Here is an 18,491-nt window from a genome sequence, read left to right as displayed (position 1 = left end):
GGATGAAATCCACTACACATATATTTTGAACTTTTGTGTCTAAATTTTTCCAGCCAAGAAATGATGTATGTCTTTGCATTCATGGTATCTAACATAAAGAGCAGTCTGTGAATATATAAATTCTGAAAATCAAAAACAAGATAGATCTTTTAAACTTTCCTATAACTGAATAAAGTGCCTTTTACTGTCCACGTTGTCAACTCAAGCAATTCAAACATGTATAAATTTCCTCTTAGGGGAGCATATGTTGAGCAAACAGTATGCATTAATACCCTTTAAAAACTTTTTCGGACTTTGTTCATTAAACTACTCAAAAGAATCAAACAGAAGCTAATTTTTGATTGCCCATTCTTCAAACAACATAGATCTACTTCATCATTTAGCTCTCTCCTCTCACTTAGCAGACAGGTCATGGGTATTCAGGTGTATTCAAATATATTCATAAAACACTAAATGAAAGACACAATTCTATAAATCTAGTACTATCTTCCTCCTTGCTTCTGCAAAACAACTAATCTTCAGAACTGATCTCTGAAAAGCTATTTAAGAAATAAATACTTCTGGTAATAGTTCTGGTATTTTCCTAAGTGTCTATAATGCTGGATGGACCCTTTTCTCCCATGCCAAACTACAGAAAATCTCCATCTTTACCTAGAAACTCTTTCAGGACCCACCTCCTCTAGTTTCACCCCTTAGAAAACTACTTCAGAGGAAAAAGTATCACAAAGAAGCATCAAATTAGTGTAGCTAGCAACTTTCCATATGGAATTTTTCATCCTCCTTTTATTCCAGAGGAAGTACACAGCCTCCCTGAGATCCTTAATTACATGTTCTGTGAAAGAATTCTTCTGTCTTTCATTTAAACAAACAGCTGTGATGATGGAAGATAAATCTTAATGAGATGTTTCTACAACTGTCATTGTCTTATAGACAGATATGAAACCTATGTTAATGTTCTCTGAATGTGGCTATCTAATCAGGTATAGTTTTAGTTTACCCTGATCAGCCTATAGGTGACATCAATAAAATATAAACAGGACTAAAGGGACCCACATTTTCGAAACTTCAAATCATCTGGGTAGTGAATTTTTAAAAGGTTTCCTAAATTATGGCAAAAACTCCTCATAGTAGTGGATACCTGTACTCAAATGTATTCACCCAGTATGCTTTGAAAATTAATGCAAACCAAATAAACACAGATTTCTAACACCCACCAAGAAGTACTTCTTGCTCTTTGGGGTATATTCTGGATCCCATTCCTCTTCCTTCGGTCTCTTTTGAAAAGTAGTATTTGAGTTGTTTGGACCAGTATTTGTCCCAGCAAAAACTCCTCTGGCTCTTCCTCTGCCTCTAATTCGAAACTGATTAACATTAACAAAGCTGTTTAGTAATGCAATCAAAAGGTATTTAGTTACATGCAAACTCTAATTTTACTGCAGTAACAAAAAACAAATTCCCTACTTTCCTTCCTAAATCTCAATTTCACAGCCACTGAGGACAGAAAGGGTGGCCATTTTATACTATAGGCAAAAAAAATCTGCCCACTGAAAGCTGAATAAGTTAAGAAATGCAGTCAATTTAAGTATTAGCATACTGACTACAATTTCATAGCCTGAACTAGTATTTTTAAATAATTAAGTTGGTTCTTTCCCCTTTTACTACCCAAAAGAGTGGTCTAATTCTTTGAATTATTATAGGAGTCCCAACTGTTCAACTATCACCTATCACCATATAAGCAAAGCTCTTCTCTTTCACAAATGATCTAATTAATGAGCCCTACTAATAACTGACTGGATACTCACTCGAGGTAGGAATCTGAATATAGAAATTAAAGAGTCAAGAAGATGCACTACTGTGAAGTTGTAATTAATACTTGTAACAAATTTATGCAAACATAGGGATAATGTGTATGCTATGTAGAATAAAAACAAAAGCTATATGATTTCTATGATTATACACATATAAACAAGGACTGGAAGGCAAAACAGGCAAAATAAAAATAGCTGTGATACAGAGATTAGGGGTTTTTTTTTAATGCTTTAAGATATCTATTCAAAAACTAAGTGATTAAAGAACTGGATCTCAGTAACTTTACTTGACTCTTGGGTCTTCATGCACCATGTACAGTTATTGATTCCAAAATTTTAAAAAGTATCTAATTGATATATGTATGTGTGTGTCTGTGTGTATAGTTGTATATATATGTATATATATATATATAATTATATATATATATACACATATATACAGCTCTTTAAAAATCAGAAACACTTTTTACTCTGTATACAAAGAAAGCATCATCCCAGCTGCAGCCCTTCCTCCCAACCCTTAAATGGCATATCTTAATCAATATATACAAATACAATTTCACTTTCCAAGACTAATTCTAACTGCAGAAGTAATGACTCGCAACAATGTCTAAATCATGAATTTTACTTTATGTACAGTGCTCTAAAGTAAAGCCCTACCAACAATCAAAGGTAATTCTATTACTTACAAAGGTTCCTCGTGGTCGGCTAACTCCTCCAAAGCCTGAGTATTCTTTCAGTTCGTGGTGAGTTTTAAACTCGTCTTCTCTTTCCTTCTTACTCTCCTTTTCTTCCCGAGAACTGGGAGAAGAAGGTGACGCTGAAGATGATGAAGATCGAGAATGATCTTGCTCTCTACTTTTATGTTTACTGCAAAATAAATAGAGAAAACAAAAAATATGTGCTATTTTTAAAAAGACAAAGACCCTGTTGAATCTTATAATAAAAGGGATATTTTTCAAGTAAAAAAAAAACTATCCCCTATTAAAAATGATTACATAACTAAAATGATTGGGTGTTAAACTTTGATACAGCCTGTTTCCATTCTCCTTCAATATTTGTTTTACGTAACTACTGAAAACATGATACAGACTGCCAGTTAAAAACTAGCAGTCTGGAAACTTCAAGAATAAGGTTCAGTTCTTCAGTATTTTTAACTTTTTGTTGTTGTTATTTTAAAGAAAGGAAAAGAAGAGTAGGAATAAGTAAGAATGTTTTTAAGGCCAAGTTTCAAAATGACTGCAGTATGTACACTTGGGGTGAGAACAGTTGATATGGTTTGGGCCATTACTCCATTAGAGAAATAAAAGCATATGACATACAAATACCGGTAATAAATTAAAAAACACGAGTAAAATCCACCATTTACCTAATGAATAGCAAGAAAACGATTATCTATGATACTTAATATTCCTATTATTTATTTGACTCTACGATGATCAATTTTACATGGTTCTAACACAACACCCGGAAAGGTCATACCTGCGGTAACTCTTACCACTGCTAACAGTATCCATGGAAACATTACTTTGAAAGATTAATACACATTGCTATTTCATAAAAACTAGTCCTTCCTCCCCCCCATCTCTCCCATGTTAAACCACTAGATATCAGTTTAAAATTCTTGTACTCTGGGTGTTATGAGTTGAAAAAGTGCGGAATCAAGCATAACGAACCAAAGTTCTTACACAAACTGTTTCTAGAAATGCACTGCATTGAAGTCCAACCTCCTGATGTAGCCTGGATAATAGGACACATTAATTTGTCATTTTTTTTTTCAGTGTTAGCTTGCTATTCCAAAGTTTTTGTCCTCATCCACCATAAGCCGTGTAAAAGACAAATACATTTTTGCTGTAAAACAAATAATTTTAATTGTTTAAATTTAAACATTCGATTACACAGTCAAAATTGAAAGCAATTAAGCTGACAATTATTAAAGGCTAATTAGAAGCTAAAACCTAACTCAGACAGTTTTAACAATTACCTGTCATCTTTGTAAGATTTGTATTCCTTGTAATCTTTTGGAGTTTTTTCCTGCTTTCTTGATCCACTGGATTCCCTGGAGCCCTTGGAATCCCCCCGTTCTTTACTTCTTTCTTTTCTCCGACGATCAATGTCATGCCGAAGATCAGCAGAATCACACCTTAATTTTTTATCTCCCTATAAAAGACAAATGTAAAATACAGACTTCAGGAGAGAAAAAAAATAAAGATATATACCCAAATTTTATGCCAGTTTTTAATCTGGTATTTTAGTACCAGAAATGAGTGGATCATAGCATACTACTTCCATACTTAGTTTTAGTTTTTGTTAAAAAAAACACACTTGGTTGTTTTGACTCAACATTTGTATACACAGTGCAACGGGACTATGAAACTAGGGAAGTTATGAAAAGCTAACTATCTTGAAAATATCATAGGTTTTTGTTCAAAGCAATCCATAATAAACTTTGTACAGCAGAACAAAATAATTGTTTTTCCACTCAGCACATCCTCATTGTCATCACTCATCCTTTTCAAACAGCTTTTTTGTGAACAGCTGAACAATGACAGAAGTTATAGTCTAACTGTGGTTGTAGTATAGCCATCTACCTATAAAGTTAAGGGATCCTAAAGTAATGGTTCTCATTACTGAAGCCTCATTTTATCATCAAGCTGTTCCCAATTAGGTTGACGAACCCAATAAAAACCACTTCAAAAGGAAAAATTCTGTAATTTCCATAACATGCAAGTGGAAGATGATTAACAAAACCAAGTAAGGTTGAATAAGGGTAGAAACAAAGCCAGAAAGATATTATTCCCAATTCTGTACTCAGTATTTTGGGCCATATACTGCCCTTTCTCAATTCAGGTATTGCAACGGACATTAGTTTAACTGGGCCACAATTCACCTCCTTCTTGTTCCATTGCTTTTTCAAATACTATATAATTTAGGAAGATGGAAAGAGGCATCTAGGAATGAAGAAAAATTATACATCAGTAAGATGCTAAGCAATGTGGACATCCTTGCTAGTATTCAACAATAAAGAGTACTTACTCTGGGAAATCTAGCTATAATATAACTGTTCATCAAAAAAAAGTATAAATATATCTCCAAATGGTATCAACTACTCACCTATTTGCTCCCTGGGTAATTAAAAAAAAAAAAAAAAGACTAATCAAGAGTAAAAACCTTCCTTACTCACCGAGGTATTACCAAGCCCACAAGTAACAAGATAATTTAAGTAAAACTACTTTGTGAACTCCAAAACTATACATACGTTAAATAATAACACATATTATTCATTCAGATCGGAAGACGAAGGACAAAAAGCAATGTCATATCCTCCACTATCTATCGTAAGTAATCACTATTTTCTCTCCTCTAGATGAAAACATGGTCTGAGTAATGAGGAAAGAAACAAGATACTCACTCTGTCAGAGCACAAGGATAGACTAAATTGTTGGCAAAAATAAACCAACATTGAACCCAAGGTATTGAAAGGAAAAGCCAAGATTAGTATTCACTTCTCAGAATCTGTTTTTCCAAGATCAGTAAGCCCACACAAAGAAACCACTTTCTTTTAAGCTCTAAATTTCTCATTTAGTAAATTAATAGCATGCCCTATTAAAATATTTGTAAAATACAACCATTAATAACAGCTTCTGGTAGTAAAGTGCCAACGTTTTCATAATACCTCAACTATTCAACTCTGCAAACACATGTAGTCTCATTTTTCCGATTACAAAACCAATGTCCAAGAGACTAATTATTTTCCAAGCATCATACAGATAATACCTGGTTATAGCCAAAAGTGGAACCAAGCAGCATTTCCAAGTCCCCTGCCCTTTTCATTACAACAGACAGTTGCTCCTTTTCTACCTGTCCCCACATTTCTACTAGACCCATATGACTTGTCCTATGGACTAGTCTACCTAGAAAATGTCAGTTTCAAATCATCAGCATGTATCAGAGTCCCCTTAACAAACACATTCCATTCTCATAGACCTCCCTCCCCCACCATTCACAGGTTCTTTTCTCACATTGAAAACCTTCCTTCCCCAACCCACAGAATTCAATCCTGACAGTTTCTGTTCCAACTGTTCACTTGTAAATTGCTTCTCAGAACACTTATTTCATAGTCCAGACCAAAAATGCCCAGTAGCATGGGGGTTACTTCTTGTTCTCACTGTGAAAAACCTAGAGATATTAATTTACGCATATATAAATCAAGGAATACTTACTCTGGCTAATCTATTTCACCTCAAAACTTTATATAGAAACCCTACTATAATTCTTATCTTTGCTTTTGTAATTTTCCTTTGTCTACTTAGAACTTTCTTACTTTCATTAGCATTTTAAAAAGTTGGTTTAACTAAGATACATAGCTTAATTTCTTTTATAAAGGAGCGCTATATACACTACCTTATATTCATATACTTACAAGTTAAAAATAGAGGACCTCTGCAAATACTTTGTCTACACAAACTATACTTAGCATATATCATTAACTAAGCCCAACTTAACAGTAAAAAGAAGTCCATTCAAAACATACCTTTTGATTTTCTTCTTTAAAAACTCTCTCTTCTCCTGCTAAACGAGTATGCTTCCTCAGGGCACTTGGAGAGATGTCAATTCTCCTTAATGTAAAACAAAATATTTGTAGTCACAGTAACTATTGTTCCAAAAATTCCTCAGAACTGTCCATTTTTATAATGTCCAGTTATTTCTCTCCCAATCAACTTTAGCATAAGATTGTTAATCTAATTCCTGGTAGACAATTAAGAAGACTACATCCATTAAAGGTGAATTAAAATGCTTCAGATATTTTTATATATAAAGAAGTTTAACTTTTTAAAAGAAATTTATTTTAATCAAAAAAAAACACGTGTTTTGATTACATTGAATGTTAAGTGGCAACCATCATACAATTATATACCTCCATATCTTTAATACACACATGAATATGGTTATTTGTTCTTAACTATCTCCATAGTTTGACATACTCAGTGGCTCTTTAGTGTTGTCCCTGCCTTTCCTTGCCTTTTAAAAGCTAGTGTCAACTGCAACTTCTCAGCACTTCTTCAGCGGTCACCACCAAAACCCTACCTACTATTTACTAAGAACTCAGATACCTTATGACCAATACTAATTGTCACCACCACCCTGCAAAAGAGGCACTGTTGTCCTTATGTGGTAGATGGAAAAAACTCATGTTCAGAGATTAAATAAAGGGTTACTCTAGGCATCCAACTCCCTCCCAAAAAACAAATGTGTTAGCTATTTAATTCCTTACTGAGGAGTGGTTGATAGTATTTTAAGTTCTAGGAACCTGTTTAAACAAATAAAATAAAAACTGAAAAGAAACAGTAAATTATAAACTTCTCAAGGCTGGAAATATACTTATTCAAGGTATAAATAAAAACTAAAACCAAAGTTCATCTTGTATCATGATGACACTAGCATAGCTCCAATATGATCAGTATCTTCCCAAAAAAACAAACAAATAAATAAAAGAAACGGTGTCTTCCTATCAAAACAGTATTTTTATACGTCCATTCAATAGTGCACATACCTGTGTATCTCAGGGCTCTTTTGCCTGGCACTATGTTCTTCAGTGGCTTTCTGATACGAAGTGAACCTCTCGTTTAGAGTCACTGCAGCTGATTTGAAGTATTGCTCTGTTGATTTAGGAGAAATACTGCCCAATTAGTTATCTTTACTTCAAGAGAGATTTTCATTTGTGACAGAAGGGCATGTAGCAGGTGAAAAGAAAATAAAAATACTCAAGAAACCTAGCAGAAGAGAATCAAGTGTTACAAAGAGCTCCTACTCTGTCCCTTTTAACTTCTTCTACCTCAACAAGTAACTGATACAAAGTTCGTCAGAAAACCCTGTCAACGCTGCATAAATTCCAAGAACAATCAATAGACTAAATTGAGAATCTCTAACTTGATTTGAATCATACACTACTTCCTCAAACAGAACAAAAGGAATAATATGTGAATGTCCTTATACCTTGCCAATATGAACCAGGGAAGTTACTTCAAGTAATCATTTGCAAAAAATACTGAAATAACTACACAGTTGGTTTTAGTGAATGCAATTACTTCATCAAGAACTATACTGACAACAAAAACTGGATTTAAGAAAAAACTGAATACTACCATTTCAATTGAAAAAAATATTTTTCAAATCAATTAACACTAATTACTCCAAAAATCTGGCATCTTGGCAAACCTGACAGCACATTCTCTATTATTCTCTTGTCCTTCTCTTAAATTTTAAAATTAGTATTATCAATACTAGTTTTTAAACCATTCAAGATACGCTGTAAACGTAAAATAGAAAGACGTATAAAGTCATGAAATGTTACATTACTAAGCAAGCTATCTGCTTAACAGGTCAACATACATCTTTGTCAACTTACCGCCCAATATCCAGCACATGTCTCATAACCAATCATTAAAACTTGAAACGGCCACTACAAGGGTAGTGCCTCAATCATAATTCCATGAAACCCAGGAATTTGAGCTAGCAACTCAGTTTTTATGCCATTTTTGCCAGGAAGACAGAAGATTCAACTTTGCCTGTATCTTTCAACAGCTATTTTACTTTGAAACATGGATTTTGCCATTTCAAAACATATTCCAGGACCTAGTTACAATGAAAAAGAAAACATCACTGGGCATTTTCAGCTCTAAATTAAGAAAGAGCTGTTCAGATCGGTTGCACAATACCAATAATGAAACATAACTACAGTTCTTTTAAAAAAAAAAAAAAGAAAAAAAAGAAAAAGAAAATGAAAAAGAAAAAATTTATCAAAACCTGATCTCAAAATTCAGCAATAAACTGTAAAATGTGGAGACAGGTCAAAAAAAGGCAAAAAAAAAAAAAAGAAAAAATGTTAATGTTTCATATTTTATGTACCACAATAATATGGTCACAAACTGGTTCACAAACCTAGTTATAGCCAAATAACAAAACTTTTTTGTTACCCTTTTTAAATAATTACAGTCAAAAAGAAATTAACTATTCACTGTTTTGAGACATCAACTGCATAAAGAATTTGCTAATGACAAGTTTCAGCTATTACAATGAGTTGTTCTCATAAAAAGACAAATTTTTTTTAAAAAATGGCTTTTAAGACCAACAACCACGTAGCTTCCTGGGTAAGAACCTATTTCATAGTAAGCTGCCTTTTAAACACAAAAAGAAAATAACAAAAACAAAACAACCTAATTGCCCAAAAAGTCATACCCTAAAACATTTGAAAATTATTAGTAACTTTGAAGCTAGAATTACATACGGGTGAAAATAGAGCATCATTACTTTAGCTAAAATGAACACATGTAACATCTTTAGGACTTAAAGAAAGGTTATTATCATCCACTATTCATGTAATCACTACTCATCTAACATATTTTTAAATCACTTGAACTCTTTCCCCTTTAAAACTTCCAATAATTCTTTTTCCAGTTTACCTGTCATTTTAAAAAGCTAAGTATTACAACAAATTAAGTAACACAAAAATATAGATAGAAAAACAATACTACTTTTCCACTGGTATCGGGTTTCTTTAAAAGTTGAAGTATTACTCTCAGTAATACTCAAGTCACCATGGCCTTGCTTTTATTATAAATCTACGCAAGAGTACATTGTTAAGTCATATGCATGCAAGGATAAATCATCTGTAAGCATTCTACCCTTCCAATACAGTATGACACATTTCAAAGACTTTGCATTAAATATCTATCAGTTTTGTCACAATACAGATTTTTAGAGTGTGTTTTAACTCTATTTAGTGTTTCAATCACTTTGTATTAAGTACCTCTATGGGTCTTAATGCTAACAAAACTGATAGCTCTTTCATGAAACTATTTTTCCAAATTTCTCATGGTGTCTATATATTACTTGCTAGCCCTAGAGTACATTAATTATTAAAAGCCTAGTTGTTCACTTTCATTTACAAGAAATAGTTAATTCGTACTAATAAACATACCTTTAACATGATGAACCAAGGACACAATGTGTTGAATAAATGACTCTGAAGTGCTTTTGCTGGCCTGTGGCAACTTAATGTGGTCAAAGATGGATCGGAATTCTTGTTCTTTCTTGACAGAATGGACAAGTGTACTAGCAAGTAGCCTGTCTTTAGTCAAGGAAGCAGGTCTGGAGCATATCGGTAACAAACACACACATAACAAACAAAATATACCATTGGTTTGAATACGAAAATGGGAGTGTGTTCACAAAATAAGGTAATTAACTAGAATATTAACTAAGCAACCACAGGTTACTTCCTGGGTATCAATGTGGAATTACCTGTTAGAATCATCAAGTGGAACGGGTGCCATTTTGAGTTTGACTTCAGGTCGATGAGAATCACTGGCTATCATTTTGATCCTAAGTGGGCTCTCCTCTCTGAAGGTAGACTTTTCTCGTGCATCCAGATTCTTGTGTAGAGGGGGACTGTAATCAAAGAGGTCTTTGAGCTTTTCAGACTTTACCTGCTCAGGTGACTGAGTTTCTTTCTTTACTGTTATTCTTTCAGAATTTTTGTCGTCTTCCTTGTGCTTATCTTTTGCAGTGCTAGGCCTTTCCACTACGTAGCCAGTCTCTTTAAGTTTATAGTTTTTTTCTTCTCTAAATCCATCACTTTCTCTATTGCCTTTCAGTGAAACTTTGGACTTGTACTTGGGTCCTTCCTCCTCAGTATTCCGGTGAGATGTAGTAGCAAAATTTTTACCCTGATCTGCAAGGACTGACTTCCTGAACTGTCTATAGTCCTCTGTCTCCTCTGTGTCATCCCCTTCGGAATCATTAAACTTTTGTTTTCCAGACTCTTTATCGCTAAAGTAATCTAGAGCTTCCTGATCTTCCCATTCTCCCTCTGCCCTCCCTTTCTCTGATCCTTTCTCCTTTGGAGCCTCTTTATCCCTGGTATTACCCCTATCAAGCAGGAATACTCTAGACTCTTCATCTGTGAACCTGTGAATAAGCAGAGAAGAGGATGGTAACTCTGGATTGCATTCACTGTGGATCACTTGTATACTTCTACATGTTGCCCAACATCGCAGGACCAGTAATAAGAGAAAAAAAAACCACCGAAAACTGTTTTTCATAATTCTACTTTTAAAAAACATTAAAAGCAGCCATACAGCACTTACATACTGAGTTTTTAAATAAATATACATGAGACCTCCTGAAGTTTAAAAAGTAAAAGCCATTCTCAAAAACCTGTTCTAGTCATAGCCACAATTCTGCACGAACAAATCCAATTCCAGAAATTCTATAACATGCAACACTTTAATTTTTGAGGCTAAGAACCACTAATAAACAATGTACCTATCTATCAGAACTCTACATATAATTATACTCAAAATTTCAGACTATTACACTTCCCTACTAAAAGAAATGAATTCACAAAAGTAAACTTAGTAATATTATTTAATACTCTAAGTGAATCACAAAATATTTCACATCTGCTCTGCTGCAGAAAATGATTTCTGGCAATACTAAGTAGAAACTGTATTAGTTCAATAAAAAATTTTATTCTAGGTTATACAGCAATATGCCATAAATAGCATGCCTGTTCTATTTTCTCAAACTACATTTAGTAACCAATTTTCACTGAGTTTTTTAGCAACTCTTCGGCAATGCTTTAAACAAAGTATATTTCAAAGGTTACTAGAGCAAGAAATAATTAGCTTTTCTATAGTCAGATAGATTTATTAAGAATTGGCAGTTGCATGTAGAATACCACAAAAGTAAGAGCACGTACTGTAACTATTATTCACATAGGTCACGTTATAATGGTGAAGAAAACAAAATAAGCTTTCAATGCTCTAACACAAAATTAAGTTGTTACAACATAACTATTAGTTATGCTTTATGTTACTACATTTTTTGTTTACATTAATTCTAGACTGACTGAAAATGGATTAAAATTGAAAAGAAATATAAATTAGCTTCTATTAAAACACTTAATTTCCAAAGTTACCCAAATGTAGTAAAAACCACTTGGAATTATAAAAAAGTCAGGAGTAAAAACAATGCAATTGTAAGTCTTATATACCCAAACAGAATCCAAAGAACACAACTATTAATATTATAATCTAAAGATTTTAGTGTTTACCTTTTCAAGAATTTTCCTGTCTTTGCAGTTTCCTGATCTCCACCATCAGGATAAAATGAAGAACGTCCCCTAGCCTCATCTCTTGGAGCATTCTGTGGTGTGATTGTCTTTGCAGGGCTTCTTCGTGAAGGGATATGATGAATTGGACTATTCTGAGAAGGACTGTACCGACTAGATCCATTTCCAACAGAACCAGACCCAGATCTTTCAGGACTATGCTGAATGGAATGTGAATGCTGAGAGGGGGTGTTTTTTGCAGAGTGAACTGTACTGAGCATGGGGGCATCAGAGCAAGACGAACTCTGACTAGGTGGTGTAGCAATCGGTGAAGGACTATGAGGAGATCTGGGACTGTTATCATAGGCTGAAAGGCCAGGCCAAATATCACCAGATGTGGCTGATGATTTGTTAAACTCATCAATAGATTCAGATGGATCATGTTCAAATGTATCTTTCGGTTCCTCCTGTGATTTACTTTTCAAAGGACTCTCTTCTTGGGGCTCCCCTTCAGCTTTTTTGGTTTGTTTTTCCTGAGACCCTCGTCTTTTAGAGACAGGAGATTTGCTATATGGGGATGAAGAACGAGAAGAGGATGATCTTGGAGACCTAGAAGATCTATATGACCGGCGAGATCTGCTTCGGGATCTTTGAGAAGAAACGGATCTTCTTTTTGGACTCCTGGAACGTGAACGACCTCGTCTAGGACTCCTAGAGTGTCTTCTATTCCAGACAGGTCTATAACCACCTCGATGGTATCTACCTCCTCCTCCTTGATAATACCCTCTGCCCCTTCCTCTGTACCCATAAGGCCGTCTCATTCCTCTATTATTTCTGTAATCTCGACGATAATCTCTAGAATAAATACGATCTCTACTACGAGATCTTGAGTATGTCCTGGAACGAGACCTAGAACTAAAAATGAAATAAATATCAATGTAAGAAAAACAAACTATTCTACTCTACCGTTCTAAATACTTCTGGTTGAATATAACATGTAAATAGTCCAAACCAAAAACGTATATGGAAAAAAAAAAAACCCTCTCATTTATACAAAAGTAAAGTTTACTGTTTTCAATGAACAAAGTTTCATTACTAAGGTAAATACTGAAAGAATAAAGTAAAGGCCTTAGGAATGAAGGCACACAAAAATGGGAAAAAATGGATATACCTAACAGCAGGACATACTAAACAAATTACAGAAAAGTTATTCAGGTACTTATAGTAAAACAGTAAAAGAATATTTAATGGCATGGAAAAATATTCATCAGTGACATACTACTGGCCAAATGCACACATAATATTGAGACATCAGAATCAGAAATAATGAGAAACTATGAAATAATATGCAAAGATGATTTACTGTCAAATAGTTCTCCCATTATTCATCTCTTAATGTAAATTCAAAGAAATCTACCATACATGTACAGTATAGTAAGAATCTGAGATATGAAGTCAGACTAACTGAAATCAAACCTAAACTCTGCCATTTACTAGCTTGCAACCTAAACAATTCTCAATTTCCCCAACTCTACAATGAAGGTAGATGAATTCATTTCACAGGGTTATTTGAGAATATATTAATAACTTTAGCATTGTGTCTAAATATAGCAAGCACTCCATGAACATCAACCAATACGACTATCATTATTAAAAGAATTAAAAACACAGGAATTCACCTGTATCTCTTCTTTCTAGAATGTGATCTTGATCTTGATCGAGAACTAGACTGTGATCTAGACTTTGATCTCGAAGAATGTGATCTAGAATTGGAGCGACCCATTTCTTTTCTCCTAGTCAATAAGAGAACAAAAAAGTAAACAACAACAACAACAACAACAAAACTACCATTCAATTAAAGAAGTTTCACACAAGACAAATTGAATTTTACAAGGCACAAGTTTCTCTAAGGATCTTACTCATCATTGTTTCTTTTTTAACTTTTTTTAACATTTATTCATTTTTGAGAGACAGAGAGAGGCAGAGCATGAGCAGGGGAGGGGGGAGAGAGAGGGGAAGGGGGGGGAGGAAGAGAAAGAGAGAGAGACAGAATCCAAGGCAGGCTCCAGGTTCTGAGCTGTCTGTTAGCAAAGAGCCTGACACGGGGCTTGAACTCACGAACTGCCAGACCATGACCTGAGCTGAAGTCTGACGCTCAACCGACTGAGCCACCCAGGCGCCCCAGGATCTTACTCATCATTTTCAAATGAATACTGAGACAATTATCCCTGACTAAAACTATATCTTCACCTGCATAACAGGTACTATATATTGTAGATACAACAGCACCTACATGCCTTAATTCAAAAAGGAAGCAGCTGCAGAAGCCAGAAAGTAATATCAGACTGCAGCAACATGTTAGAGGTTATTCCATGACCAATACAAATGCCTACCTCTCCTGTAAAAAAGATAAATATCACAGTATTACAGATAAGGAACCTGAAACAAAACACAAGTGGCATAATACTGAAAATAATAATAATGATAATAATAATAATAAACCTAGCGACTGTCATCCTAAGTGCTTTATGGCCTTAAAATGGAACTAAATTAACCACTCCATGCATATAATGCTGCATGACTACATTAGAAAAATGGACTTATGTGACAATGCTAGTTCACCCTGTAGCTTTCTGGTAAGTCAATGGACTGTAAAGATTGTTGCAAAAAAAGACAGTGGAACTACAAGAAAGAGAGAAGTTGGGCACGAGTATTCTAACTTTTTCTAATATTGCATTAATATCTAATGGAATAATCAGACCTCATTGGGTACAGAAATCATAATAAGACAAAACGATTTAGGAAATCTACTCACAAAATTAAACCTATAGATGTACCTCCCAAGTTTATATGTGCCCCCCAAGTTTGTTTATGCTATAACTATTTCCAAGTTTCAACTAACTTATTACTGAAATCATTGTTTCCATAAAAATTGACTCACTAAACTTGCAACAGCCTCCAATTCTCTTACAACCCAGTATTTTTGAAGGCATTTAACTTTACCTACCTAGGCTCTGCTCAGTATTATGAATATTTATAAGTGCTAACGCTGAGTTGAATTACAGAAAAAGCAACCATCATATCTGCATATACTTCATTAAAAAACAAATGACAGGGCACCTGGGAGGCTTAGTCAGTTACGTGTCCGACTTCAGCTCAGGTCCCGATCTCATGGTTTGTGAGTTCAAGTTCCACAATGGGCTTGCTGCTGTCAGTACGAAGCCCACTTTGGATCCTCCTCTGTCCCCCCTCTCTGCCTCCAACCCCACTCTCATGTGCTCTCTCAAAAATAAATAAACATTTAAAAAAATAACAAATTCAGGGTTTCAGATATATATATATTTATCTCAAAAGAAAACATAACTATCCTCAAATACACAAACGTCACCTCTATCTTCTCATAAATAAGGCATATGTAAAGATACTACCTTCCTCAGAGTTGTACTGAGTACTAAATGAGTTGACACAAGTAATACAATCAACTTTAATTAACATCAGTGCAAAAGTGTTAAAAAGTTATAGAATTTCTCTTATATGCATAAGGGAAGGAGTTATTTTGTTATTTTTAAACAGCTTTGTGTTCTGAGTCTTTGATGTATAAAAGTGGAAGCAGGCACACAACACAGAGGCAGAAGATAGAGAATCTTTCTCATAAAACTTTTAAAATCTGGCTTACTTCATTCAAGCCACCAAAACAAACACCACAAAAGCTTCAGACTACATCACTTTTAATCACTCAGACAGAATTATGAATTAGGTAGTCACATTTTCTCAAACTAAAACTGAAAACTAGAAAAACGAATGCTATTTACCTTGGGTTTTATTCAGGATTAAGCAGTCAAGTGAAGTCTTTGAGATGTTGTTAAAATTCTTCCTGGAGAAAACGTTCTGAGAAATTAAACTCTGAATTCAAATTCCTAGCAAAGATTAAAAAAAAAACACACAAGGAGTTTGATTTATGGTAAATTAAAATACCCACTTTTCACAAAAATGAATCATATTAGGCAGTGAAACTCTCAACAAAGGCACTAATGATTTTAGGGAAAGGGAGACTGATTTAGGAAATAAACTTTTAACCATAAAAGCTTAAGAAATTTTTTTTGTTTTAATCAGAATGCAGATGTGCACCATGAAACTGACAGCACTTTTACTTTTTAATTTAAATACTTGAATTTTAATGATAGCAATTTGAGCTTTAGAAAACAGAAGCTATGCTGCTATCCTAATCAAAAAAATTTCAAAGTGGCTAATATAATGCCAAATATGGTATTCTTGGAATAGCAAAACATGTCACCTATTGGTTATTAGTATTCATAATGCTCTAACTATAACTTACCTAAAGTATGAGTTTAATGTTTTGCTACTTATCTTAATCTTTATTCCCTTTTGGCCACTTCCTTTCTACAATTTCATTTGAAACAGGTTTCTAAAATTCATATGAACAGCTATCACAGTAATCCTAGCTCTGTACCTAAAAGCATTTTAATACACGTAACAAACGTTCCAATAAAAGAACAACTTGTAAACGAAACAAGTATCTAATAAAAGCCAATACTGTTCCTAATTTACTATTACTACACAAATAAATTTAAATTTTGCACAAAATATTAAGCAGTTATCAATACTGAAAAAGTTAGCTTTATAAATAACATTCAGTGATTACCAATCATGTGCATAGGACACTCAAAAAAACATGAAGGGAGCAGAAACTAAAGAATACAAGATTGATACATGCCTAAAATCAACAAATTCATAAACCACTTTTAATGAAAAAAATACACATAAATATGAAAATCTGTGAATCTTACCAAAGATCCAATAAAAAATGCAATGAAAGTAGAAATACAAAGGAAAAGAAATGATAAAATTAAACTGGTCAGTCAACAATGTTGTCCCCTAGGGTGCCTGGGTGGCTTAGTTGGTTAAGCATCTGACTCTTGATTTCAGCTCAGGTCGTGATCTCAAGGTTGGTGGGGTTCGTGGGTTTGAACCCCACATTGGACTCTGTGCTGCCACTGCAGAGCCTGCATGGGATTCTCCCTCTCTCCGCCACTCCCTCTCCAACTCTCTCTCAAAATAAATAAACTTTAAAAAAAGTTAAGAATATTGTCCCCTAAATACCCATGGCCCTACCGCTGGGAAAATTAAGAGATTTGAGGTTCAATCTACAAAGAACAGGAACTTAGTAATTAAGAAAAACATACTAAAATAAAATACAATAAAAATACAAGACTGGACACAAAAACAAAAGGATTTCTAAAGTACATGCATGTTTAGTTTTAAAAAGATCAAATCCCCCAAGGGGGGGGGGGGGGGCAGAGAAAAACTCTAATCTTCTAAATTGATATATTGTTATGAAACTTTACTCTGGACCTTCTAAGTCCAACACTACTGATTCATTACTGGAAGTGACACAAGACTCATTTTAGTTAACACTTTCCCTAAACATTTCTAAAAGGCTAATTTTAATTTCTGCATATCTGAAGAAAAAGTCAACTGCCAAATCCCTCTTTACTCCAAGTCATGATTTTTTTTTTTAAATTCCAAGAAAATATACACTAGAAATAATAAAGAGAGGAAGGGCTGAAGGCTGTTTTACTAATAGATACATATTCTTGTTCACAATCTATAAGTATATTCAAGTACCCATACCAAGAATTCAAAAATCATATGTGAAGCATGACACATAATATATTTAATACTATTTAATATATAATATTTAATGAAAAATATATTTAACATTTAACATTAATATTTAACATAGTACAAAGACTACAGTCAGCTCAGCGAATTCTTTTTTTAATGAAAATCTACGTACAAAGCACTGTGCTAGTTTTATGGGAAACATGACTATGGCAGAGGTGCCTGCTCCCCAAAAACTAACTAGTGAAGAACAGAAATCAACAAATCATAGCAAAGACATCTTAAGTACCAACTTAATTATGCTAGGTGACCTTAAATAAAATCATCTCACTTAATGCTCATAATCTCATAACCTCTTCTCTCAAATTAAGAGAACTCTAAACTTTTAGAATTCATCTGAATTTACAAGGTGCCTATTACATGCCAGGTACTATTATTCCAGCACTGGAAATAGTGTACTTTAAGTAAAACATTAAGTTTCCTATTCCCTTGGAAATTATGTTCACAAGGGAGAAAGGGAGAGGGGGAAAAACCCAGAACATGATGTGTTAGAAGTATAAAGGACTACAAAAATGGGTTCTTGGGCCCTAAAATTAAGGTTAAATTCAAGGGACATTTCAAGGTTCCACAGAAAGAACAGCATTCTAGGCAGAAGACACAAACTTGGCAAATTCAGGACAGAAAGAACACTAAGTTGAGGCACTGTGAGAGGAGAGGATGTGAGATAAAGTAGAAAAGGCAGGAAAGGACCAGATCAAACTGCATCTAGTAAGAAGGCCGGAGTACAATCTAACTATATTGGGAAGGCTCCGCAATCTGGGAAGTCACAGCATCACATTCACGTTTTAAGATGGCTGCTGTGAACAGCATGAACAACAGGGAGAGATCAAGGAGATAAATTACAAGGCTGAAATTCAATATAATTG

At 34.1% G+C, this 18,491-nt stretch overlaps 1 protein-coding gene across 5 annotated transcripts in view; it reads right to left on the bottom strand.

The window, feature by feature from the left end:
* Positions 1-18,491, bottom strand: part of BCLAF1 (BCL2 associated transcription factor 1) — a 30,380-nt gene that overhangs the window by 7,686 nt on the left and 4,203 nt on the right. Inside the window, exons 2-11 of one of the 5 annotated variants that reach the window (XM_019420487.1) lie at positions 15,735-15,839; positions 13,602-13,715; positions 11,926-12,831; positions 10,113-10,778; positions 9,790-9,959; positions 7,363-7,468; positions 6,343-6,427; positions 3,793-3,968; positions 2,498-2,678; positions 1,215-1,361 (exon numbers count right to left, since the gene is read on the bottom strand). In XM_019420487.1, the coding sequence (XP_019276032.1) occupies positions 1,215-1,361; positions 2,498-2,678; positions 3,793-3,968; positions 6,343-6,427; positions 7,363-7,468; positions 9,790-9,959; positions 10,113-10,778; positions 11,926-12,831; positions 13,602-13,705 (2,541 nt within the window). In that variant the 5' untranslated portion in view covers positions 13,706-13,715; positions 15,735-15,839. Of the gene's footprint in view, positions 1-1,214; positions 1,362-2,497; positions 2,679-3,496; positions 3,660-3,792; positions 3,969-6,342; positions 6,428-7,362; positions 7,469-9,789; positions 9,960-10,112; positions 10,779-11,925; positions 12,838-13,601; positions 13,716-15,734; positions 15,840-18,491 lie in introns of those variants that run through there. The other 4 variants (XM_019420486.2, XR_008422885.1, XM_019420488.1 and 1 more) reach the window with 4 other exon arrangements.

Source organism: Panthera pardus, unplaced genomic scaffold, assembly GCF_024362965.1.
Source record: "Panthera pardus isolate Hobbes unplaced genomic scaffold, ASM2436296v1 HiC_scaffold_17, whole genome shotgun sequence".
Lineage (NCBI taxonomy): Eukaryota > Metazoa > Chordata > Mammalia > Carnivora > Felidae > Panthera > Panthera pardus.
This window is presented reverse-complemented; position numbering and strand designations above follow the sequence as displayed.